The sequence below is a fragment of the Lonchura striata genome, chromosome 1A, assembly GCF_050655825.1.
Source record: "Lonchura striata isolate lonStrDom1 chromosome 1A, ASM5065582v1, whole genome shotgun sequence".
Taxonomy (NCBI): domain Eukaryota; kingdom Metazoa; phylum Chordata; class Aves; order Passeriformes; family Estrildidae; genus Lonchura; species Lonchura striata.
The window spans coordinates 27,936,631-27,960,975 of NC_140741.1; the positions used below are offsets into that span (position 1 = coordinate 27,936,631).

At 42.8% G+C, this 24,345-nt stretch overlaps 2 protein-coding genes across 3 annotated transcripts in view; both read left to right on the top strand.

The window, feature by feature from the left end:
• The first annotated feature begins 142 nt into the window (after positions 1 to 142).
• Positions 143 to 17,243, top strand: ADSL (adenylosuccinate lyase). Its single transcript, XM_021552692.3, has 13 exons — positions 143 to 304; positions 4,593 to 4,796; positions 5,919 to 5,963; positions 6,907 to 6,986; positions 8,738 to 8,909; positions 9,195 to 9,241; positions 9,630 to 9,720; positions 10,542 to 10,611; positions 11,640 to 11,787; positions 13,644 to 13,734; positions 14,591 to 14,680; positions 16,604 to 16,780; positions 17,101 to 17,243. Exons 1-13 carry the CDS (start codon positions 149 to 151, stop codon positions 17,185 to 17,187), a joined length of 1,458 nt encoding a protein of 485 aa, XP_021408367.2. The 5' UTR covers positions 143 to 148; the 3' UTR covers positions 17,188 to 17,243.
• A 2,369-nt stretch (positions 17,244 to 19,612) lies between these two features.
• SGSM3 (small G protein signaling modulator 3) overlaps positions 19,613 to 24,345 on the top strand; it is a 28,969-nt gene continuing 24,236 nt past the window's right edge. Inside the window, exons 1-2 of one of the 2 annotated variants that reach the window (XM_021552808.4) lie at positions 19,613 to 19,714; positions 20,475 to 20,524. The gene's annotated coding sequence lies outside the window, so the exon portion shown is untranslated. The remainder of the gene's footprint in view (positions 19,715 to 20,474; positions 20,525 to 24,345) is intronic. The other variant, XM_021552811.4, reaches the window with a different exon arrangement.

The following is a 24,345-nucleotide window of genomic DNA, read 5'->3' on the forward strand; positions in this document are numbered from 1 at the left end:
TGTGTCCCGCGGCGGTGCCGGGTGGCTCGGGCCGCGTTGGCCTCCGGCCGCGGGGGGGCGCCGTGGGCTCGGGGCGGGCGCGCTGAGGGCGGCGGGGCGGGGCCCTGCCCGCCCTTATCCCGCTGCCCGCGCCGCCGCCGCCGCTGCCATGGCGGGCCCCGGAGAGGAGCAGGACGTGCTGGCGCGGTACCGCTCCCCGCTGGTGTCGCGGTACGCCAGCGCCGAGATGGCCTACAACTTCAGCGAGAGGAAGAAGTTCGGCACCTGGCGCCGCCTCTGGCTCTACCTCGCCCAGGCTGAGAAGGTAAGGGCGGGACGGGCGCTGAGGGCAGAGCGGCGCGGCGGGGGGAGCGTGGTGCCGGGGCGCCTTCACGTCCCGGTTCCCTTAAGGGCGGATGAGGGCCTGGGAGTCGGCCGCACCTTCCCGGAGCTACTCTCGGGAAACCGACCGGAGCAACTTTCCAGGCGCCCCTTGGCGCGTTCCGGGATGGGGGCGGTGCGAGTTCAGGGTTATCCAAGCTGCACGCAGTCCCTCCTGTCGCCCCTCAGCAAATCATTTCTTCTCGCCTCGTACCCTCCCCCTTGCACTTTTGCCTGCGCTGTAAAATTGGTTTTATAAAAGCTTTGCTAAGCAATCTTTGGTGAGGGGTTGCCTTTGAGCAAACAGCGGTGTCCTTCCCGGGCGCTCCGCTGTTTGCTTTCCAGGAGGTGTGACGGGTGAGGTCCGCTGTCCATTCAATCCGATGGCTGTCAGTCCGTGCCAACCGGACCACCCCCTGCTTCTGTGGCCATTTGTAGTTAGATAGCCCTTTTTTTCTGAGATATGTTTACTTTTGGCCAAAGTGAGCAGTACATTTACCTCGAAAGTAGTTGTGATGTTTCTGGTAGGCTGAGTGCCAAAAAAAAAAATAAACACCACAAAAGATTGGGTACTGTGTATTGTTAATTGAACTATTAGGAAGTAGCAAGTCAGAGTATGTCCATATGATTGCAAGCTGTTGCGTTAGCCGAGGATATGAAGTTGACTTTTTTAATGTGCACTTGAAGCTAAACCTTTTGACTTTGGTCCTAATTGGGGATACATGTACAGCTGTTAATACATCTCAATTGAGACACAGTTTTTAAGTTGCACTGACTTGATTCCTTGTGACTCTTACCAGGTTTTTGACAGTGAAAAAGCTGTAATGTGTTCCCCCCCAAAAAAGGCACAAAGCCACCCCACTTTCTGACAGAATGACTTTAGTTTTCAGATTCAATAGGAGCCAGTTTGTTTTGTAGAGAGTTTTTGTAGAGAGTCCAATTTCTGTTTTCAAAGCCCTGGGATTGTTAGAAGAATCCAAACTCTAGGTCTATGCATTAATATGAATGCAAGGGCAGAGAAGCACCATGCTGGAGAATGAATACACAGTGCACAAGGTCATTACCATGTTCCTTCTCCATGCAAGGATAGTATCACTACAGCCACATTGTCAAGACTATGCTGGACCAAATGTGGTGTTTCAGAAGCTGAAGATGCAATTATACAGCTGTGCTAAATAGGAGTCAGCTTCCAAAGTCATACATGCTTGATTTTGTCACTGTTCAGATGCTGAAGTGAGAAAGCTGCAAATCTCATCTGCCATAGAAAGTGTCAGTACTATGAATGCATGCTTGAGGAGCTTTGCATGTTCAAAGCATGACAATTTAAACATAGTTTTATTGATTCTATCAGATAATCATCACTTTTGCTTCTGATGAAGAATAGAATGTGTGAGTTGGCTAATAGCAATCTGCTTGAAGGAACCAGTTTGGGACTTCTAGGTTTCCATTCCCAAGCCCTGAATTCTGGGCTACCCCATCTATTGACCCTTGCTCTGCCTCCTGTTGCTGCCCCAGAGTTTTGTTCCCAGAAAGTAGAGACAGGTCTTACAACTTCTTGAGCTCTCTTTTCATAGTGGGAAGAGGGAGACTCCTATTTTTATCTGGCTCCTCATTCCAGAGCAGTTTGTAATCTAATGTCAGCTCTGGACTAAAAAGAAGGAAGAGTCAGCTACTTCCAGCACCTGTTGTCTCTGTCAGTGATCAGTTAGTTACACATTAAAGCAGTTTCTTTAGGTTCTTTATAGAAGATGCATAGTATTTCTATGAAAAAGAACACCCCCCCCAAATACCAGGTAATAAATGAACTATGGCAATTTACTGCAGCACATATCCTCACTTCCAAGACATTCATGTGTTGCTTCTTGGGTCATTCTTTTTTGAAGATACATAGCTTATCTTTTCAGAAACATTAAAAACCAAATAGTAAAAAATGAACAGTTGGCAATACTTACTTTTGTCTTTTGATAAATCAGATTTAGGAAGGTCTAATCATAGGTTTTCTTAAAATTGCAGAGAGTAGTAAGAAGACTTGCAACTTAATGATAAAATTTTAGATAAAGTACAGGGCCAGGCAGATGGCTTCAATATTCACTCTACTTAATAGGTGAAATTTTCAAGTGGTCCACTTGGAGTATGTGAGATAAGAATTGAAGAAGTATTTCAGTAGAAACTGAATTTGGCAGAAAGTCTATAGTGTTTTCCTCCTTTCAGCAGGCAATAGCAGGAGTTTGAAAGAGTAGGCTTAGCAAAATGTGGGATTAGTAAGAAAAATTTATGTTTTCCCAGCTAACAGTATTTAAAGTTTGGGTTAAGAGCTGGGGTGTCTGCATTTATACCCATCCCAGAACACTATTTTAATTTTTTGCATAAATTCCTTTGTATCATGATTTTTCTGTTAACACTTTTTAACTTGCACTCTTGACTTAATTGTATTTGAAAGTCAAGTACAAATTTCTTGGAGCTCTCCCTTTTCATAGAAGTAGCTTTGACATCCTGTAGCATCAAACTGACTTACAATATGTTTTGCACATGTGAAAAATAAATGTTTTATTTCTTTCTTTAGTAACCATCCACTATTTTTTCTGTCCAGTTTAATTTTCATTGTTTTTCTGTCATATGTTCTTTATATGAGGAACAATCTGGTGTTCTCATTCTGTGTCCAGTAGCTGTGCCATGTCATCTGCCTGTTCTGCCCTGTCCTTTAGGAAAAGTGATGAACAGTCATAGCTGTTAGAGGGGCACATCAAAATATTGGGACAGTCTCAGAAGAATGACACTCTCAAAGCACAGTCCAGAGAGTTCATCACTGACTTCACTGACCTGTGGTGCTTTGGGGAAAACCTTGTGTTCTTCCTTATGCAGTTTTCCTACTTGGTTTTTTTAGGTACATGGGTTTGAAGGATGTTTGTTTTCGTCCCGAGGTACTGCCAATATCAGCAAATGCTCATAGGGAAGAGACTCACACATTTTTTGTGGACAGATGAGAACATCATTTGTCTTGGCACTACTCTACCTTGCACATGTTCTATGTCAAGTTGTCCCTTTTTTTTTTTTGGGGGGGGGGGTTATTTCTTTCCTCTCTGTATGACTGTGTGCTGTGGTCAGCTTTTCCCAAAGGATCACAGATGTCTGACCAAGGCATGAGATTTTAATCTTGTTACAAGAATGTATTGCCTGCTGAACTACCTGTGCTTTTAGGCAGTTGCAGTCTATACTGGTGCACCTCAAAGGCAGCAGTCTGGGGCTAGGTGCTTTTCCTCATTTAGCTGGACACTCACAGGCATGTATTTTCTTGTGGCAGCATAAGTTTGGGTACTAATTATCTGATGAGGTCCTTGAGGACACATCTGCTTCACTTGTTGTTGTCTTCAGTTCCAGGTTTCACATCTGCAAACCATTTTTTCAGTCAGTTTGATTCTGAACAGAAACAGTTTTTAAATGCTTTGAATCCTGGAAGCCTCTTGGTTGGTGATTTCTCATCACTGATGCCCAGGACAATAGTATTTTAATTTGGAAAAGGCAGTAATGCCAAGTTTTTGTGAGACTTTTAACTTCTCAGTATCTTGAAAAGACATTTTTGTCACCTTAGTGGATTACACCAGTGTATAATTTTGTGGTTGGATATCTTTGTTTTTAAGTCAGCTTGCTGAAAAGCTCTAGCAATTAGTTTCAAACGTAAACTAGGAGCATTCATCTCCTTCTTCCAGATCAAGTAACTGATTTCACAAGGTTTCATATTCAGTCTGAGATGAGCTACTACAGGACTTTTGAAAAGGTACAAACATATAAAACATATACATCTTTTCATGTATTTTAAGCCCCCCATTTACAATTGTGTAGGTCTAGTTGTGGTCCAGTTAGTTTTTCCTGACATAAGCTATTTAGTCACATGTTAACTGGATTTTTCTTTACCCAAAAGGTAAACTTCATTAAAAGAAAATTTAAACTTTTGTCACTTTTCCCCATGTACTTTCGTTTTTGTAGTTTTCACAGGAATGTTACGTGTTTGAGGAAGGCATGAAGCCCAAGAGGAACATCTGAGAATGAGCACTGTGCTATCCCATTGGAAAAGGCTGGAGAGCCCTAGAATGAAAGCATTTGTTGTTACAGCTCAATTATACCAAATTGTCACACTTTTGGGAGATGTCAGACAAGAGTAAATTATTTAAACAGCTTCTGTCTCTCTTTGTCAGTAAGGAGAAAATGCAATGAAAGTTCTTTTCCCTTTGCAGTCACTTGGGCTTTCAATCACTGATGAGCAGATACGGGAGATGGAAGCAAATCTGGACAACATTGACTTCAAGATGGCAGCAGAGGAGGAGAAGAAGCTGCGTCACGATGTCATGGCCCACGTGCACACCTTTGCCCACTGCTGTCCGAAAGCTGCAGCCATCATCCACCTTGGAGCAACTTCCTGCTACGTAGGGGATAACACGGTAATAGGGTATTTCCAGTTCCCTGCCTGCAGACCTGGGTAAAACAAAGCTACAGTTGTTTATTTTATAGCTCTTTATAAACTTTTCTTTATAAAATATTAAGTTGATTTTTCAGTCATTTTTGTTAATTTTACTATTGAAATTAATTCAGTTCTTTAACCTGACTACCCTAGGAAGGCAAGCTAGTTCCCCTTGCCTTCTTTCTTGTGATGTGAAGCAAGGTCTATCTGGAAACTGTTCCGTAACTTCTGCTTGCATGTTAAATATTCAAGGAGATAAGAGGGGAGTTACAAATAAATGAAGAAACATGTGAACTGTGTGATTTATCAGTTACACCCCTGTGACAAAAGTTCACTGACTTACAGAACAAGGTCCATGAGCTTTCAATTGCTACTTGGAACCCCTGCGTAACTCGGGGGAAAACAAGCTTTTCAGTAGTGAAGAGAACGGATTGATGTGTTAAGTGAGAAAGGAAGTACTACCATTCTACAGAACCATAAAATATTTGTGAAAAACCTCATCTACAACAGAGTACAAACTGAAGCCTTATTTCTCAGTATATGTTGCTGTTCCACTGTTCAAGCCATTGCAACTTCACAGCTGCTGTTGTTGCATGAGAAACTGCTGTGTGGTTATTTTTTCTCTACTTCTTTTCAAACCTGTTTAGCTTTTGGGTAATATCACCTTCCTTGTGACACCTGTGCCCAGCTGTACCTCAGTTTCAAAAGGAGTAAAGACAGCTGGTGCCTCATCAGCCCACTGATTTTCCTGATGTCTTTAGCCTACAGTGCCTATATGTTCCACTTGGTACCATATGATTTATTCTGTCATTCCATGGGCAGTCCCAAGACCTCAAAATAATCATTCATAGGTACTTGGTAGAATCAGGTCTTCCACCACTTATGGCTTTCCATGGACAATATAAAAAAGAGCAATAGTGGATCAAGCATTTTTGTCATAGGCAACTTCAGTGCAAGCTCTGCTACAAGAAGGAAAGCGAATAATTTGTTTTAAGAGGAGACTTTTTGAGTCAATGAAGCATCATCTGTGCCCTCTCTGAGAGAAACTGTTATGTCTGGTCCTTCAAACAAGGCCCAAAGTTCCTTTCTTTGCTTCTTTCAGGATTTGATTGTCCTCCGTGATGGTTTTAACCTCCTGCTGCCCAAGGTGAGAAGGTGGTTCTGCAGTGTCTCAGAATATGGGAGCACTCATGTCCTGTGCATAGCCTGTGTTTAACTTGGATTTTCCTAAACCTTTGTGGGAAACTAGGAGGAGTTTTTTGTCTGGGTTGTTCTCAAAAAATGAACAGTTCCTTTTATTTCCTTTCTCAAGTCTTTTCCCAGAGATTTTTTTGCTCACAGTGGAAATTATAAGCATCTCCTTGTTTATCTGTGCCACAGGTACTACATAGCAATACAACTGTATTGCTTTCAGGATTTTCTTAGTCTTATCCTTAGCTATATTCCTAGGAGTCTGTCAGCATTCAAGAAACTATATAATACAATTTTCTGAGGTCAGATATAGCCATAGTGTAGTGTAGTGCTGTCTATCTGATCTGAATGAGTTGACATCCGATTTGCCCTGGACTGTACCTGTGTCAATTATACCCCAAGCAGCTTTATTTCTGACCAATTCCAGGAATAAAGAAAATACCCAAGATGAACCAACTGCAGGATGTAGTGTAGTGCTGTCTATCTGATCTGAATGAGTTGACATCCGATTTGCCCTGGACTGTACCTGTGTCAATTATACCCCAAGCAGCTTTATTTCTGACCAATTCCAGGAATAAAGAAAATACCCAAGATGAACCAACTGCAGGATTTGGTTGGGCATGAAGATTAGACTAGTTTGAGCTCAAATCCAGTGTTGTGTGAGCTCTTGCTTGAGTTTTGTAGCAAGCAGAAATTGCACACGTGCCCTTGAAAAACTGGAACACATCATATTCTACAGTTAGAGGGGACTGCACAGTTGCCCCACAAGGTCCTTTCCTGCACAGTGGTTTCCCTCCCCTTTTCTCACAATAATGTGCTTAAGCATGCAAACTTCTGTTGTTTTTCTGGGGTTTTTTCCCCTCATTCCATCACTTTTCTATCCTTCCTGCTTCCACCAGCTCGCAAGGGTGATCAGCCGGCTGGCCGACTTTGCTGAGAAGTATGCTGACATGCCTACTTTGGGCTTCACTCATTACCAGTAAGTGGCATCAGCCTTTGCTTTCTTTTTATTGTCTGTGCTTTGATTAAATTGACCTGCTACTGCTCTCTTGCCATCCTTTTTCCCATCTCTGACCAGCTGGTGGCTCAGAAAAGGCATATGTGCTTTACTCCAGGCTTGTTCAGGAAATTGGACTGTCGCTTTGACTAGCTGTCAGCAGTTGCTTCAACATAGCTTCATATGAAGGATGACTTCCAGGCAAACGCAGATGTTCTTGTTCTGGGTTGTTTCAAGAAACCATGACTGGGAATTGCACTAAGCCTGTCTTGTAGATTTTCTTTGTTTTTCTTTAAGTTATTTTCTGCTGCAGCCTAGAAAGTTTTGTTAATGGCTACTTGTTACTACAGATGCTGAGTCAAAGGATAATAAAGTCAAAAGATCTGGGTGGTTCTGTTCTTGGGGTAGTTTAATCTGCTGCATCATGAAGACTGTTTTCAGAAACATTAAACTATACTATGAGCTAAGCCTGGGTGTTCTACCCCAGTGATAGGGAGCAGCAGAGGCAGGGAAATTAAGCACAGGTCATGTCAGACTCTGTGTCTGGCACTTTAACATTTCTCCTAAAGGAGAGTGAAAGCATCAGATCTCTGATTTATCGTCTTGCTGTATATGCAGTGTCAGTTCCATCAGCCCTAGTCCTACAGCCCTCTTCATCTACAGCTTTTGGAGGAGTATCTGTGTTAGTTTTATCTGAGCTTTGGGAAAGAGGACAGAGGAGTTTTCAAGAAGTGTATACAGAGTGAAATCATAGTTGATGTCTCAGCCTTTTCTATGTCGTTTGTCAGCAGGGCCTTTACTCTGTTTACAATCGCATCCATGTTTTCCCTAGCCTTCCCTTTTCCTGTTTATGTACTTGCAGAGGCCTGTCTTGTTGCCTTTCACGTCCCATACTAAATTCGTCCAAGTGGGTTTTGGTTTTCCTTGCCCCGTCTGCTGTGTTGAATAGTTTCTTTGTATTCCTCCTGGATTGCCTGTCCCTGCTTCCAAATCTTACAAGCTTCCTTTTTATGTCTGAGCTTAATCGGAGCACATTGTTCATGAGGTATGGTTTTTTAAAGTAGTATGGAGGTCTTTGGAGTTCATGTGGATAATTTGAAATATTTCACTTTCTGGGTTCTGCATAACACCCCTGGTTTTGCCTCAGAGCATCTTCAGGGGAACTGAAGTGTAGCTGAAGCTTGCATTTACTTATTCCAAGGTAGAGAGGTCTTAAGAAATGTTGGCTAACAGCATTGTTGAAGTGTGTTTGCCCAGAGGCTGAGGAGCAGATTTTTTATAGATAAGAAGGAAAAGTTCCTGAGAGGAACCTAATTTAAAATCACAAAGTGAATGCAGATGTGTCTGTGCTGAGAAGTTCATACCAGTGCTGTAAGTCAGCCAGGGTGCCCCCCATGCCCTGGGTGAGCAGAATTGGGATGAGGGACAGATGTGCCCAGTCTGGCACAGCCCCTGCAGGCCGGCAGGGGGCGCCCGCCTGGCATTTGCACACAGAATTGCTGTTTTCTGGTACTGTAATTCCATCTAATTCCTGAATGGAATGATTACATCTTCAGTACCATTTACTGCTGATATTGGTACATCCTTCTGCCTAAGCCAAATCCTGTTAATTTCTTCTCAAATGAGTCAATAGAGATGAGTCTGTAGGGAACTCTTAATGGCAGACTCAGCAGTGAAGTGTGGTGCTTGGGCAAATCTTCAGTGAGTCATGTTTTGTTCTTGATCGTTTTCAGACCTGCCCAGCTCACTACTGTGGGGAAACGCTGCTGCTTGTGGATTCAAGACTTGTGCATGGACCTGCAGAACCTGGAGCGGGCTCGGGATGACCTGCGCTTTCGGGGTGTCAAAGGCACCACTGGCACTCAAGCCAGCTTCTTGCAGCTCTTTGAGGGAGACCACAGTAAAGTAAGTCAGATGTCCCAGGGTGAAGACTTGGCAATTTTCTGCTCTGGAATGCTGTTTTCTTTGAGGGAACATTGAGATTCTTGCATTAAATTTACAAAGTCACCCTGATTCCTCTGGGGCTCATTGATGAGGCTCTGTGAAAGTAAGTAGCGTTTGGGAAGATATGTTTCACAGAAAGTAGAAGATTTTTTGACAGTAAACTGAGAAAAGTGAAGATCATTTTTGTTCATGCTGACTTTGCTGAGTTGTATTTTAAGCTCTTTTTTTTTTTTTATTCACCCCAAGGTTGAAGAACTGGACAGATTAGTGACTGAGAAGGCAGGATTTAAGCGGTATGTAACATGCATTCTTAGCAGTGTGTGACTCCTGCTAGTAGTGTTGGCCCAGATTCCCCTGACTGCCAAGCTGACATCTGTGCTGCTGTTCACTTATTTCCCCTTGCCATCTTCCATTCCCAGTTGCATTTTCAGGCATGAAACTTCACCTTGTAATTAGGCCACTTCTTCTCCTCTCCCTGTCAAAGCACAGCTGTCCCTTTTTCTCTGTTTACCTTTCTCCCACATGCATGCTGCCCCAAGAAACTGACAGCCTGAATCCAGGGTTATTCACATCCGAGCAGAATGACAGCCCTCCACTTCAAGAGCCATGTCACTGCTTGCTCAAAGTCTTGCAGTACTGTTGTGTCTGGCTGGAACACTCAATTTATGTGCTTATTCCTAGGGCTTACATGGTCACAGGGCAGACCTACAGTCGCAAGGTGGATATTGGAGTTCTGGCTGTGCTGGCCAGTCTGGGGGCTTCTATACACAAGGTGAGCACCCTAGTTGTATGCATTAGGAAGAGGAAGAAATGTTTCAGATCTTGAAGAGAAGGTGCTTTGGTGCAGAATGCTCTGCTCAAGAAATATTGGCATTCCTTGCTCATCTGTCTTCTTTGTGATCATGAAAATTCACCACTGGGTACATACCTGATACTCAAATCTCAAACATCTTAAAACCAGTGACAAATAAAGCAAGTTAACTGAGCAGATTCTAAAATGCGTTAACAACTCCCACACCAGATATTAGTCTAATATATGCTAAATTGATCCAATTAGAATAAATGTCTTTCCTTGTGGTGTATAAGTTCTTAAAGTTCACCATTTCCTCCTAGTTAGTTGCCTTTCTGATAATGATGTTCTTCCCTCTGTCCTTGTGGATTCTTTTCATTGATTAATCTCTGTTCCCTCCTTTCTCCTCTTGTGCTAAAGTGATCTGTGGTATTTTCTTCTGTTTTGGTTTTTTCCCAGTTCAGTGAGCACACATTGTCTGTGTTTACGCATCACTGTGCAGTTTTGTTATGCATTTTCAGTGTTTTCTTCTGATCTGTCTTCCATTCCCTGCAAACATTTGCCCTTGTTGGAATCCTGTTCCCATCTAATCCAGTGGACATGCTATTTTCTGTGTTTTCTTGACAAACATTTTTAGGCCAGGAAGTATAATTGCAGTGTCAGTTTTTTTGTCAAATTTTTCAGTGCCCCCAGTTTACTTCTTGCACATAGATGCAAAGATTCTCCGAGAGCGCTAACATGAAGATATGTTGGTGGGTGTCAGTTTGGTTCTGTTTTGTTAATTTCTCATGCTTGCTTTCTAGATTTGCACTGACATTCGTCTTTTGGCCAACCTGAAGGAGATAGAGGAGCCTTTTGAAAAAGACCAGATTGGTAAGAGATGAGAGAGTTTTCCTGGACTGGTGTATATGTATTTTCATTTATGTTGGTATGGCCTTTTAAGCAAACTTAGAAATGTCACTGACAGAATTTGCTTTAAAGTAACTGGAGTTGATACTGTTAGTATTTTCAATCCTTTTTAAAAGAAAAATAAAGGAGGGGAGGGGGGAAGGAAAAAAGAAAAACCACTTTAACTAAAGGTTTATGGATATTAAGTAATTAAAATCAGATTTGTGCACTCCTTGTGTTTGTGGGGAGAGCAGTAAGTCTCCCCACAGGGTCTGAGGAGTGCTTAATGTTTTCCAGTCCTCATGAGGCTGACTGGAAAGTAGGTTTTCAGCTCAACTCAGCATTTTGATCTTTATAAGCAGACAAATCAGGAACAATCAAACTAGGGTGGACCCTTGCACCATCACCAGAAGAACACCAATTATGTGATTCTGACACTGTTAGAAAGGGAAAAGGAAATGTAATGTTTTGGCTCTTGGCTGAAAGTTTGGGTCCCTTAAATAGTTGTATAGAATTGAATCAGTGAATTAAGCCTTAGTCCTGTCTGGTACTTGTACCATTCTACATTCTGCGGATGATTTTAAAACCCACTCACTAGAGCAAGAGGCAGCAGTGTAAGAATCTGACTTTGAAGGACAGTGTTACTGAGCAGATGGAGGCTTGAACACTGCTAAGATTGCCATGGGTAGCCTAGAGAGATGGTGCTAAATAGTACATTAAAAAGTACAGCTATTTGTCCCTTTTATGTGGTAGTACTTCTGTTTTGCAGAACTGCAAAAATGTCATCTCACTTTTTCTTTGCCCACATTTAGATGTTTCTGATCTGAAGGGGAAATTAGTGGTGTCATTTTTTTATTATTAATTGTTCTAATAAAATTGTGTATTTTGAAGCTTTAGTCAAAGCTATGATTCCTGACACATTTTTCTTTCCTGGGGGAGGACCTTCATCTCTCCTCCCCGAATGCAACACTCCTTCTGTTGCCCTGTTTGCATCCCTTTTCCTGCTTTGCCAGGCTCAAGTGCTATGCCTTACAAGAGGAACCCAATGCGTTCAGAGCGCTGCTGCAGCCTTGCTCGGCACCTGATGACGCTGGTGATGGATCCCCTCCAAACGGCTGCCGTGCAGTGGTTTGAGCGAACGCTGGATGACAGTGCCAACAGGTCTGTTCAGCCTGTGCTCTGCAGCAACTGCAGGTGGCCTTGTGCAGAAAAGTCCTCTGGCCTCTTTAGAAAATACTGCCTCTAAACTAAACACACAAGACACTACCTTCACAAAAAGCAGTCTCAATAGAACCTAGAGACTACAATCTGGTTTTCTCTGTACCATCAGATAAAAAGTGTTAGGTTTTGTTTAATGTCAAGATCTTCTGCAAAGTAAACCAGCAGTGAAAGGGAGGGATACAGAAGCCAGGATAATAAATTGCCATCACAGTCTTCCTGTTTCAATAGCACAGTATTACAGAACTGACATTTTGCAAATTCTCCTCCTTATTTAGGATGCAGTTTTTTGACCCTTTTTTTCACTTTTTAGAGAATAGTTCAATACCTTAACCCTCCAAATAATCTAAAAAAACATATTTTAATTTTGGAAAATATTCTTTACAAGAAGTAGTCGGATTCTGGAGAAAGAGCACAATTACTTTACTTTTTAAAAGTTTCATGAAAATCTGTGCAGGTCTCTAGGATATTGCTTAGCAAATTTTGCTTTGTTTTATAATTTTTCATTACAACTATTTGGAGCTGAGCAGAAGTTATCTACAATTATTATCAAGCAAATTACAGCAATTATATTCAATGCTTCTGTCTTTTATTTAGTACTAAATCTGCATAAAGATCATACCTAGCTTTGAAACATTTTAGTTTCAAAGTCATATTCTGTTGCAGAATTTGATCTCTTAGACTCGTAGAAATCTCTAGACTTCTAAGGTATGGTACCTGTGAGACAATGAGCAGCAGCAGTTTTGGCTTAATTAATGCTAGATTAGCTTTAAGATTGCTGACGAGAATGTTATTTTTAAAATGTCTCCACAAACATAATAACTGCATAAAATGAAGAAAATAGAATATCTTTTTTTCCCAAGGGGACCTTATTCCACAGCTCCTAGTCTCATTAAAAAAGAGCTGCATAGGCAGCAGAAAACAATGTAAATTTAAGAAATTGCATAGTGGTTGTCATGGTGTGTTTTTTTCCCAATAGCTATCAAATGTTGAGAGATGTACTGAAATGTTTAAAATTTTATTTTCTTCTCATCTAATAGAAAAACTCATCTGTTCACTTCATTAACCAATTACAAAAATCTGTGCTCTTGTTAAAGCTATAGTGTTTTGGAAGGAGAGCAAGCCAGAGAGAGTTCAATCAGTCTACAACCCAGCAAAGCTGTTTTAAGGCCCTGTGATAGAATTGGAGGGCTTAAATGTAGCACAAGGTTCAAGAACTAGGATATTTTAAAAGACTACAGTTTAGGCTGGCCAGGCCCTGTTGTCATAGATGGATGATGCTATGTTTGCTGCATTTTCATGCAGAGTATTTTGCCTGATACAGCTCAGGCCCCACTACTCCTCTTGTTCCCCTCCTTCGTGTTTTGTCAGGAGCCTCCTTTGTGACCAGGAACTGGTTTATTGGAGGAATCCCTCAGCAAATGCATGGATCCCCTTGGAAATTCCCCACTGAGCACAGCCAGGCACAGCATGAGCATGCAGCATGTTCTACTGCTGGAGGGTAGGATCAGTAGTAGACACTTCAACAAAGAACACACAGGGGAAGATCCTGTAGATTGCTGCCCTGTTTCCTATCTGTGTAAGCACTGCATTATCTTGGAGCTTTCTATGTGTGCCTTCACCCTTTTTTTCTCTCTACTGACCAAAAAGGAAAAAAAAAAAAAAAAAGAAGAGAACAATTCCAGTGTTAGGCCACAGTAATGCCATTTAGAGCATTATTTACAGAAGCTGAAGCATCTGAGGTGGACTGGAATATGGCTTTGTTGCTGACCAGGGCTCGGGGTATGTGTGTTTTGTAGGCGCGTGTGTCTGGCTGAGGCTTTCCTCACAGCTGACATCATTCTGAGTACACTGCAGAATGTCTCCGAGGGGCTTGTGGTGTATCCAAAGGTAAAGCAGGAGATAATGGATTTCCTTGGTGATGTTACAACTGCGCCAAAGTGTACAATAATGCTCCCACTCCAAGAATTACATTTTTATCTGGTAGTTCAAATGGTTTCTGAATTTTGTTCTATTCTTGCCATATTCTCACTGTTGTAGGACATACGTTAGGGGCCTCTTGTGAGGTCAATAACAGTAAATACAAACTATGTCACAAAGGATATTTTTCCCTGAATTACAGATCTGTAGAACCTAGCAGTGAAAGATACTGTCTAGAAGATTTCATCCAGTCCTGTAACTTACTACAGGTTAAAAAAAAATAGTGGACATCTTTTCCAAACTAATGTCTCATACAAGATATGGCTTCTAAGTATTATCAACTTCAATAGCTGGATTTCCAGAGCTAAGTTCAAGATGACAATGTGTCTTTGCATCATGGGGACAAAGTTTTTATTGGCGCCTGCTATAACAGGACAAGGGGTAATGGTTTTAAACTGACAGAGGGACAATTTTGATTATATAGGAAAGAAGTTTTATTAGAAGGAGGGTGGTGAAACACTAGAATAGGTTGCCCAGAGAGGTGGCGGATGCCCCATCACTGGAAGCATTCAGCATCAGATTGGACAGGGTTCTTGGCAACCTGATCTAATTGAAGATGTCGCCACTCATTTCAGGTGGTTGAACTAGATGCCTTTAAAGGTCACTTCCAGCCCAAACTTTTCTATGATTATGTCACCATTATCCAGTCCCAGAGATTCAAAGGGAGAGGGAAAAAAACTTCACTGCAGTTTTTAATTGTCTATAGATTTCCTATAATGCTGTTTCTTTTTTCCTGTTTTGTTTTTTTTTTGTGTGTGTGTTTAAGGTGATTGAGAGAAGGATCCGGCAGGAGCTGCCATTCATGGCCACAGAGAATATAATCATGGCAATGGTGAAGGCTGGGGGCAATCGTCAGGTACAAATGAAGTGTCCAAAATACCTTTGTTTACGGCCTGGTGTTTGTCTCCTGAGAAACAAATGTATCTGGGCTCTTGTCCTGTCTCACCTTTCTCTGCTCTTCACCTGGTCCTGCAGAGTTATTACACTGGTGCTGCAAAGCCAGGCTCTGGTCTCTTAGGGGAGAGCACTTTTAGAGATCCCTATTTTCTGTGAGGAACACTGTGTTTAGGCTAATCTGGCTGGCTGTGCTAGAGAAGAAGAAGACCTATTTTTATGTTTGATACTAGTAGGCATTTTCCTTTTTTAAATGTTTGAAGGAACTTGGAACGCAGGCCAGACTTCTTTAAATGGAACATGTTGGCAGTTGGCTACTTCATAAATTAAAAGAGGATGAGTCAGTACTGTTAACAAAAAAAGCAAGTAAGACCATTCTGAATCACTCATTCATGTGTCATTCTTCCCTAACTCAGTAGAATATATTAACCACTTTGTTAATAGTCCTTCATTCAGCTTCCTGTGTTCAAGCAAACTGTAATTAAATATTTTCCTTAGTAAATAAACCCAGACACAATTAGATTATATTTCCTTATCATTTAATTTCACAGTTCAGGTCAAAATTGATAATCAAATTTCCATCTTAATGAAACACCTTATTTTCACTTTACCTTTTAGATAATTTTTCCTTCTATGATTATCTCCACACCAAGGACAGAAGTGAAACTTGCAAGAATAATGAAAGGTTTTGAATTAAGCTTTGAGAAGAGTATATGTGGTTTCAGTTTTCTGAAACAGTGTGGCAAATCACCCATTATATTAGTCAGGAAACATCCTTTTTTCCTCTTTTTCCCCCTGTGTTTCTGATGTCAGTGGGTCAGTGAGTAAGCTTCCTGACTAAATGCATTAAGGGTCACATCATGTGAATCAGATTCTGTGATTCATTTACGTCTCTTGTTGACCTGCCTTTTTTCTGGTGCTGTTTAATTACATACCCATAGGGCTTAGTACCTTCGTAGAAGGTGTTCATAATCACACTCATATGTTCTGTTTTCATGCTCTGGGGACTTTGGAACAGCACATTTTCTACCTTATAGCACTGAAACTCACTTTCTTTCCCCACTACTAAACAGATCTCTCCCCTAAATATCATTTTCTACCTTATAGCACTGAAACTCACTTCCTTTCCCCACTACTAAACAGATCTCTCCCCAGAAGATATATGTGTTCACCTGAGGCAGGTCAGTGGTAAAATGACATTTGGATAGAGGAAGCAGGATAATTTTTGTCCTAATTGTAGATCAAGGATAATACATTTAAGGAGAAGATTCCTGCATAGTTGTAAATGCAATCACATGGCTGTATTTTAGGACCAACAGGGCAATATCTAATTTTGTAGGTGGTACCTGACTACAGTTGTGTTCCTTTGTTCTTACCAATTGATTCCAAAGGAATGTTTTTTTTTTCTCAGTCTATCCTTATGTAGGTCATGGTTTGTTAAGTTGGACAGATTCTTTTCCTTTTCCAAAATCTGTAGAGGTTTTACATTATTTACAATTGCAAAAAAACCAGAAAAAAACCAAACAAAAAAAAACCAAACAAACAAACAAAAAAAAACCCACCCTAGAATGACTCCTAAGAGTATTTGGGAATGACAGTGATTCCATTGTCATTAGTTTATCTTATGGTTCAACATGGAATGTATGTGACATTGGGACTGTTTTAGCCTCAAAGGGTTGTGAAGATGTGAAAGGATGAAGAAAATCTTGTTTCAATGCAGTGGCATGTGAAACACTACAGTGCAAGCTGCATCTTCCTTTTGCACTATCCAGGGCGAAACACTTTGATATTTTTCCCTCCCACACAAGTTGGTGAGATGAACATGTGCTGTCAATAGCAATGGAATGACTTTTTTTCTTTTTCCATCTTCTCCCTGTACGTACAGGATTGCCACGAGAAAATTCGTGTTCTCTCTCAACAAGCAGCAGCTGTTGTGAAACAGGAAGGGGGTGATAATGACTTCATTGCCCGTGTCCGTGCTGATCCTTACTTCAGCCCTATCCATAAACAACTTGAAAGCCTGTTGAATCCCTCCTCCTTCACTGGACGTGCTCCTCAACAGGTAAAGTAATGGAAAATGGCTGTGGGTTGTAATGTAATGTGTAGTTAAATCTTGCATCCCTTTGTATATAATATGTACACTCTGTTTGCTAGAGAGCGTCTTACTTATATGATTCTAGCCATATTAAGGAAGACACATTTTTCTCCTTTGATTTCCTTGGCTTTCTTGTCTTTCTTCCATATGGCTTCACACTTTCAACCCTGGACATACCAAATTGTTGGATGTCTTTGTGAAAGAGAGACTCCAGTGAGACAAGCATGTCCATATGGAGGGGAGGAGGCAAGTCCTTTTCCTAATTTTATTTTTCTCATCTTGAACAGGTGGCAAAGTTCCTGAAGGAGGAGGTTCGACCAGCGCTGATTCCATACCAAAGCAAGATGGGTGGGAAAGTTGAACTGGCACTTTAGGTACAGTCTGCAAATGTGTGTGGGTACAGGAAGATAATAAAAGCCTTATTGACCCAGGTCTATTTACTGTGTCGTGTTATTTTGGTTCTCTGCAGTACATTTAGCCCCCAGAGCTTACAGTTGATTCCAGATGGGCTTTTCATTCTTTGTTTGCTGTTGGGTGGAGGTCTTTGACTACTGATGGAGGTCAAGCCTCCATCTATAGTGTGCTGAGTTACTGAGAAATGCTCAATTGTGACAAGGTAACTTTATCACAGCACCTTCATTGGCTCCTCACAGAGCACTGCCAGCTGTTAAGCAGCAATGCCTGGTGCTGCCTGACATTGATGTTGGACTGACTTGTTGAAGAGCAGAGAGGTAAGGGGAACTGAGCCCACTCTCATTTTCATCTTTTTTTCCATGCCCTGAAATTTTCTCCACAGGTGTCTCAAAAGTTGACAAGTTTGTCCTGGCTTTCAGAGTATTGTGACTTCCAAATATTAGAAATAATGAAAGAGGGAGGCCATGGAACTTCATGGTTCATCAAACTGGTGCTCCTTCAGCACTCCTTTCCTAGCTTAATACTGTAGCTGTGGCTCTGTAAAATCATATTTACAGGTGTTGGTGAGAAACCAGTCATTCTGGCTGTGATTGTGGTCCTTGGCTGTAGGTGCTTGATAATAGGTGGCAGTTGGACTCTGGCATGTGAAAGTTGTCTACTACAAGCTTTGTCTGATAAGAAAAAAGATACTGAAATTCACTGAATGCCAGAGAAATTCAAGAGTTTCATTGTTATTTCTGACAAGAAAAATCTGTTTTGTAATGTCTGTGCTTTACTGGACATTTAGTAGTGGATCAAATTCTTTTCCCTTTGACTTAATCTGGAATAATTCCATTACCTCTTCTTCCAGTGTTATTACATCACAGAGTATTTCTTCTGCTTCAGTGCAGTGAAAAAGTTCTCTCCCTGGCCTCTTTATTTATTCAGACCTTCAGAGATGACATGATAAGGGTTACTTGAGGATTTTTGAAGTGTGGTTGCTAAAGAGAATTTTAAAAAGCAGAACTAACTGAAAGAGGCTACCTGCTGTCCTTCAGGTCATCATTGTTGAAAGAGGATTTTAAAACACTGTATGTTTTAATAAAGCTTGTCTTTATTAAGTAGGTAAGAGCAATGGGAAGCTTCAGGCTGTAATCTTCTTCCATCGAGATTGCTCTGGCTTTACCTTGCCCCTAGAATATGGCGTTCAAAATGTCTCAGACATTTGCGAGTTTGATGGTGTTTTTAACATTTTGCTTGCTTGTGCTATTAACATTTAATTAGCCATCTGTTTGAAAAGGATAACTCTAATTGAAACCTCATCATTTGCAGGCAATTACTCAAACCAATAGCCAAGAAAGAAAACAGACAGATGCGTAAGTCCTTTTTAGGTCCTCTTTCCTCCTAAAAAAAACCAAACCAACCAACCCTGTGTGCAGAGGAGGAACAGTGTATTTTCTAATCATTAGAAATAAATATTTGTCAGGTAGAGGCTGCCAGCTGTGAGTTATTGGACTTGTTTTCCTGGAAATTCTAAGATGAGTAACAGTAGTGCAGAGGAAAATTCATCCTCCTAGAAAATAAGGCATGATAAACAAATCCTTTAGGAGACTTTCACTCCTTGGTTTGGGACCTGACTTTCTACTTTCCTGCAGAGTTGGCCGTAGCAACAGCCAGAGATGTAATTCTCCCCTCTGCTTGGTTTTTGGGAGTAGGTCACCAAGCAGTGCTTCAGGAGCAGCTCTCAGCTGTTCAGCTCTTGATTCTCCCCCTAGACTCAGCACTGGTGAGGCCACACCTTGAGTCCCATGTCCAAATGGGCCCCTCAGTTCAGAAAGGACATTCAGGTGCTGGAGCAAGTTCAGAGAGGGGGCAGCACGGCTGGTGAAGAGTCTGCCGCACAGATCTGATGAGGAGCAGCTGAGGCAGCTGGTGGTGTTTAGCCTGCAGAGAAGGATGTTTAGGGGACTTGTCACTCCCTACAACTACCTGGAAGTACGGTGTAGCCAAGTGGGGGTCAGCCTCTTCTCCCAGGCAACAGCCTAGCCTTAAGCTTCATCAGGAGCAATTCAGGTTGGACATTAAGAGGAATTTCACAGAAAGGGTGATTAGACAGTGTTGGAGTCACCGCCCCTGGAGGTGTTTTTAAGGAAAGACTGTAAGTGGCACTCAGTGCCAACTGGTGTGGTTGACATGGTGGCATTCGGTCAGAGGGTGGACTCCATGATCTCAGCTTTTCCAGCCTCATTGATGCTGTGATTCCGTGACAGCTTCGTGAGGGCAGCTCACGCTTTGGGCCATTCGGTTCACGTCCCTGCAGCCCATGCCGGCGCTGAGCAGGGCCATCCCGGCTCCTTCTCCGCTCCCGCCGGGCCGCGCTTCCCGGCCTACAGCCCCCGCCGCGCCGCGCGCCGCCGCCCGCCTCCCGCGCATGCGCCCCGGCAGCGGCGCGTGGGGCCGGGTCGGGGCCGGGCGCCCGCCCTGAGGGGACGGCGGCGGCGGCGGCAGGTGGGTGCCGGGGCAGGTGCGTGCCGGGGCGGGCGGGACCGCCTTCGCCCCCCGGGGCTCTCAGCCCCGCACCTCCCACCGCGCCGGGGGCGCTCCCGGGAGCGGTTCCGCCACCTGTGCGGCGCACGCCTCCCCCCGGCAGCCCCCTGCCCCGCTGGCCCCTCGGGCGGAGCGGGGCCGAGCCCCCGGAGCAGCGCCGCTGCTGGGGCCGTGTGGGGCGGCGGTGCGCGGCGCGGCTCCGCTGGCCGGGCCGGGGCGGGGGATCTGGGAGGGACCCCGGCCGCGCTGACGCAGGGTCGCGCTCCGGGGAGTGACTCACGCTGTGCCTCTCGTCTGGGCTGCCCGGGACACGTTTTCCCTGCGCCCCGCTTCCCCCGGCTGGGCTCCCCCTGCTCCCCGGGACGTGCCTCTCCGCCTCTCCTCTAACCCTCCTCTCCGCCCGCCCGTGGCTGCGACTCCCGGGGGTCCTGCTCTGCCATACTCATCTGCTCTTCACGCCTGCGCCTTTTCGGAGGTGCCCCGGAGGAGAGACAGTCTGTCTCCTGTCTGGCTGGGGGGGAAGGAACAGTCACGAAACAGATGGAAATATGGCAGTATCCTCTAGGCAATGGGCACAAATAGACGTGCTGCAGGCCCTGTGATTGTCAGCTGTAATAAATGTTAGAAGGAGAGCAAGAGGCAGATGTAATTCTTCGTACCTGGTGATGTAAATCCAAGGAAGCAAAGAGCCACAGTCACGCGGATTTAAATCTCGTTGCAGGCAGTGTCTGTGGGCTCCGGGACGGCTCTTGATATCTCTTCACAGAACTGGTAAGGGCGGGAGAGAAAAAAATTTCCAATGTGTGTCTTTGCTTCCTTCCTAATTTTTTGAGAGATGCCTGAATTTAAGCAGGTGCTTTCCTTCTAAACAAGTCAGTTTCAGTGTCGGTGTGTGGGGCTTTTATATGATGTCATAGCTTCCTACTTCATGATTTCTCAGCCCTACTCTTCATGGCTTGCTGTGATTTTTTTTTTTTAAGGGGGAAGTGGGAATAAAGGAAGAACAGTGCCTTGAGGAAATGGAGGATCTTTTAGTGCAAATAGATGGGAGAGCGAAGCAGCCTTACTGGAATTAAGATCAGTGGGTTTTTAGTAGTGCAAGACAGGATCTTAAAATCACTCAAGAAGGAACTGCCACACTAGCAGGAGTGGGGCACTGCTGTGGTTTTGCTGAGCTGTTGATCAGGATACAGTTGCTTGCTGGATAATCTGAATTCTAGACCAGTTTTTCAGCTGCTACGAGGTTTGGAGTGGTGGCCTAGAAAGAAACAGCCACTGGAACAAAATTCAATTTCATTATTTATTTCTGGATCCACACAATGTGTGTGTGACTGTCCCTAAGCAGAAACAAAGGCTGAATTCCTACTCTGGATAATTCATAAAGTAAAAAGGAAGGAAGAGGGTGAGAAGAGGCATGACTGTAATTGAAGAGGTCAGGGTGGGACCGATTGTGTCATGTTAATACTATGTTCATTCCGTGTTTAACAGATTGAAAGGACAAATACTGCTTATCTTAATTCCTGATTATGATAACATTTTGATAATGTTTGATATTCTTAGGGAGATATCATTCGTAGCGACTATTCTTCTGAAGAAGTATGAAGGGAGTTTCTGAGGGGCAGCAGAGAGGAGAGGCATATTTCTGGAGGAATTACACTGATCAGGGAATGATAGAATTGAGGTGAGGAAAGTACTGCACGCTTGCGCAGGACTGAAATAATTCTCCAGTTTTAGGGTTCTCTGCTAATGTTGTTTAGGTTTTTCTTCTTTGCTGTGCATTTAATCTGTCCCTTTCCCATAAGGTGGGATCTTTTGCCAATCTCAGTGTTCCAGAGAACCTTGACAATATTTTAAGATAGGCAATAATCAAAATATTTGGCTCTTAAAAATTACTATGTCTTACCTAAGGTGACATGGTAACAGTAGAGATTATTGATCAAGAGATCTGTGTGAGAACTGCCAGTCTTAGTCCCATTCTTGGTGAATTGATTTGTGTGTTGCAAAATTGTTTCCCCTGTTTGGTGTTTGGGATGCTTTGACAAAGGAATTAGTGATACCATGTTTGAGGCAATAACTGTTTTGGAAATTATTGGAATTATGCCTCTTCCTGGCTGTTAATTACAAACTTCTCACTAACACATCAGAAGTAACAAAAACTTGAAAAAAATCCTGAGGAGTATTGCAGCTTTATCTGCAGTGATAAAGGTCAGGTGCTTTATATTTTGGTGTATGTGGTCCTACAGCTTTTCTAGCTAAATCAGCAATGACCCTTGCTGGTGATCTGTATCACACTGGTTATTCTAGATCCTACCCTAATTCAAATGGATAAGATTTGGAGAATTTGCAACTGTCCAGTAGGAGGAGGTAAACAAACAGCTTCATTCTGTGTTGTGGGTGTGGTGTCTTAAGTGTCCCTTAGGAGATGGAGAGGTTTTGGTACTTCAGGTTTGTTTCCTCAGCCACATAAAGATTTGTCTAAACTTCTTTCTTTGCCACTTTTTATCCCAGGGTTGAGGTTTTTGATACATAAAGCTTACACAGGCTGAGTATCTGGGAGTAGTGGGGAAAATCTTACTTGTCAGCTGTGTTGCTGCTGGCACCAGGTAGGGAAGAGAAGGACCTTATCTTGCCACATTTGTTTTGTCTTTGAGGAGGTCTCAGATTTTTTTAAACTGGAGCATAACCAGTTACATTGGTAACAGCAATTTTGTTCCTGACTTAAGGAAAACACCCTGGAAGAAATGCAAACACACTTGTTTTATGTGATAGGTGAGGAGAGTGTTGGGAAGAACATACAAACATTTACAGAACTGGTGGACATTACCATACTAATTAGTATTAGTATTACTACAAGAACTGTTCTTACTGCCCAGTAAGTGCTGGCTGGGAAGTATTTGATGATTCAGAGAGGAGAAAGAAAGTCCATAAACCAACAATGCTTTTTTTCTCTGGAGAAGAAATCTTCCTGGTCCCCAGAATCAGGAAATATCAGAGGTTTTGTCTTGTTTTGTTACAAATGTTAACAATCCTTGTATATTTTGCTTTTTTTCCTCTTAAGTTATCTGTGCATATAAATTTCTGCAGGAGTGAGGTCTGAGTAGTCCAATATGACATGCTAGATAAGAGCTTTGCAAACAGTCCTGAGAGGTGTTTTGAGTGTTACTAACCTCTTCAGAATGTTAAGTCCTATAAAGACAAAGCCCTGAAGGACAGATGAAGCCCTGAAGCCAAATGAAACAAGTCCTGCTTAGAATCCTGTGAAGTGAGTCTGACTTTTTTTGTGAATACCGGAGCAAATAGTAACAAAATGGAGCTACAGGAGAGTGACCTGAAATGAGCCTTTCCTGTGCCTCACCAAGGTAACAGCAAAACCTCTGCCAATCCTCTGAGTCCCTGTCAAGGAAGAGCCATTGTTCAGGCCCTTGTTCCATTGTCACTGGGAGCAGTAGGATGAGACCAGCTTGAGAATCAAACTTCCACCCAGGCGAGCCTACAGGGCTGGTGATGGAGACAGCCTCAGGTGGCACTGCTTGTCACCACTCAGGACAGGGGTGTGATATAAAAGACTTCATAATACCTGACTTCAAATAACTGTCAGTAGTGTCTTTTAACCTTTCTTTGGTTGATACAGCCCCACATCTCTAACAGGAATATTTTCTTTCAAGTTTCTGTATTCAAATGAAACTGGACAGTTTTGATTGATTGCTTTCCACAGACATCTCATAGTTTACAGTCTTGCAATGGACCAGAAGGTAAACAACTCTTCTAAAAAATTTTTGGGAAAACAAATTTCTGTAGAGCTCTGCAGAAGTGCCCAGGTCCTGCACTGTGCTTATTTGGGTGAAAATGCCCATTTATTGTGCAGTACTTGACCCTCATGGAAGATATGTTTAGACACTAATGATAAACCTTTGGTTTATATTTGCATAGTGGTGTTTAACAGAGGATTGCCTTTACCCTAAACCTTGAAGACTGGGGTGACTACAGGCCTGCCTTTTTTGGCACATACAGGTTTTCTTGCCTATGTGTTGAAAGCAAGGAGAATTTTGCTGTGCAGTGAGAGTGAACACCATGCGAGTTTGTATCCTGGCCTGTCTTTCTAACTTCATTTGATGCAGATAGAAAACCTCAAAAACTGTTGTTCCTGTACTCAACTGTAATCCTCCTGAGTTGCAAGACTCTCTATTCCTGTCACATATCTTTTCACCATTCAAATAATGGGAGTACTGCGCAAGAGGAAACTCTTGCTCTGATCCCAAGGATCTTGACTAACAGGAGGTTCTCCACAGAGGTGCAGTTCATGCTTAGCTTGCATGCTGTTTGCTTTGGAGCCAGGTAAATAAAAGGCAGTTCTGCTCTGGAAATAAAATATCTGTTGATGTGTAGGATACCTGCATTCTACATAAGTAGGTGTTACATAGGGGTGTTTCTGAGACAAGGTTGACATACTGAAGTGTGGTCAGGAAATCCCATCTATGGTCTGCCTGTCCAATGCATAAGCAGTAGGAAGCAGGATTCCACTTTTTCACATCCTTATTTTCAAAATGGAGATGCAATGAGAACAAAACTGCAAGTTACTTGTTTTGTTCTTT

What these genes read in the sequence shown, in the direction of transcription:
- ADSL (XM_021552692.3), top strand. Translation starts at nt 149, where the DNA reads ATGGCGGGCCCCGGAGAGGAGCAGGACGTGCTGGCGCGGTACCGCTCC. An exon ending in TTGGGCTTCACTCATTACCA is followed by an intron (nt 6,987 to 8,737) that starts GTAAGTGGCATC and finishes GATCGTTTTCAG; the next exon opens with ACCTGCCCAGCTCACTACTG. An exon ending in GAGAAGGCAGGATTTAAGCG is followed by an intron (nt 9,242 to 9,629) that starts GTATGTAACATG and finishes GCTTATTCCTAG; the next exon opens with GGCTTACATGGTCACAGGGC.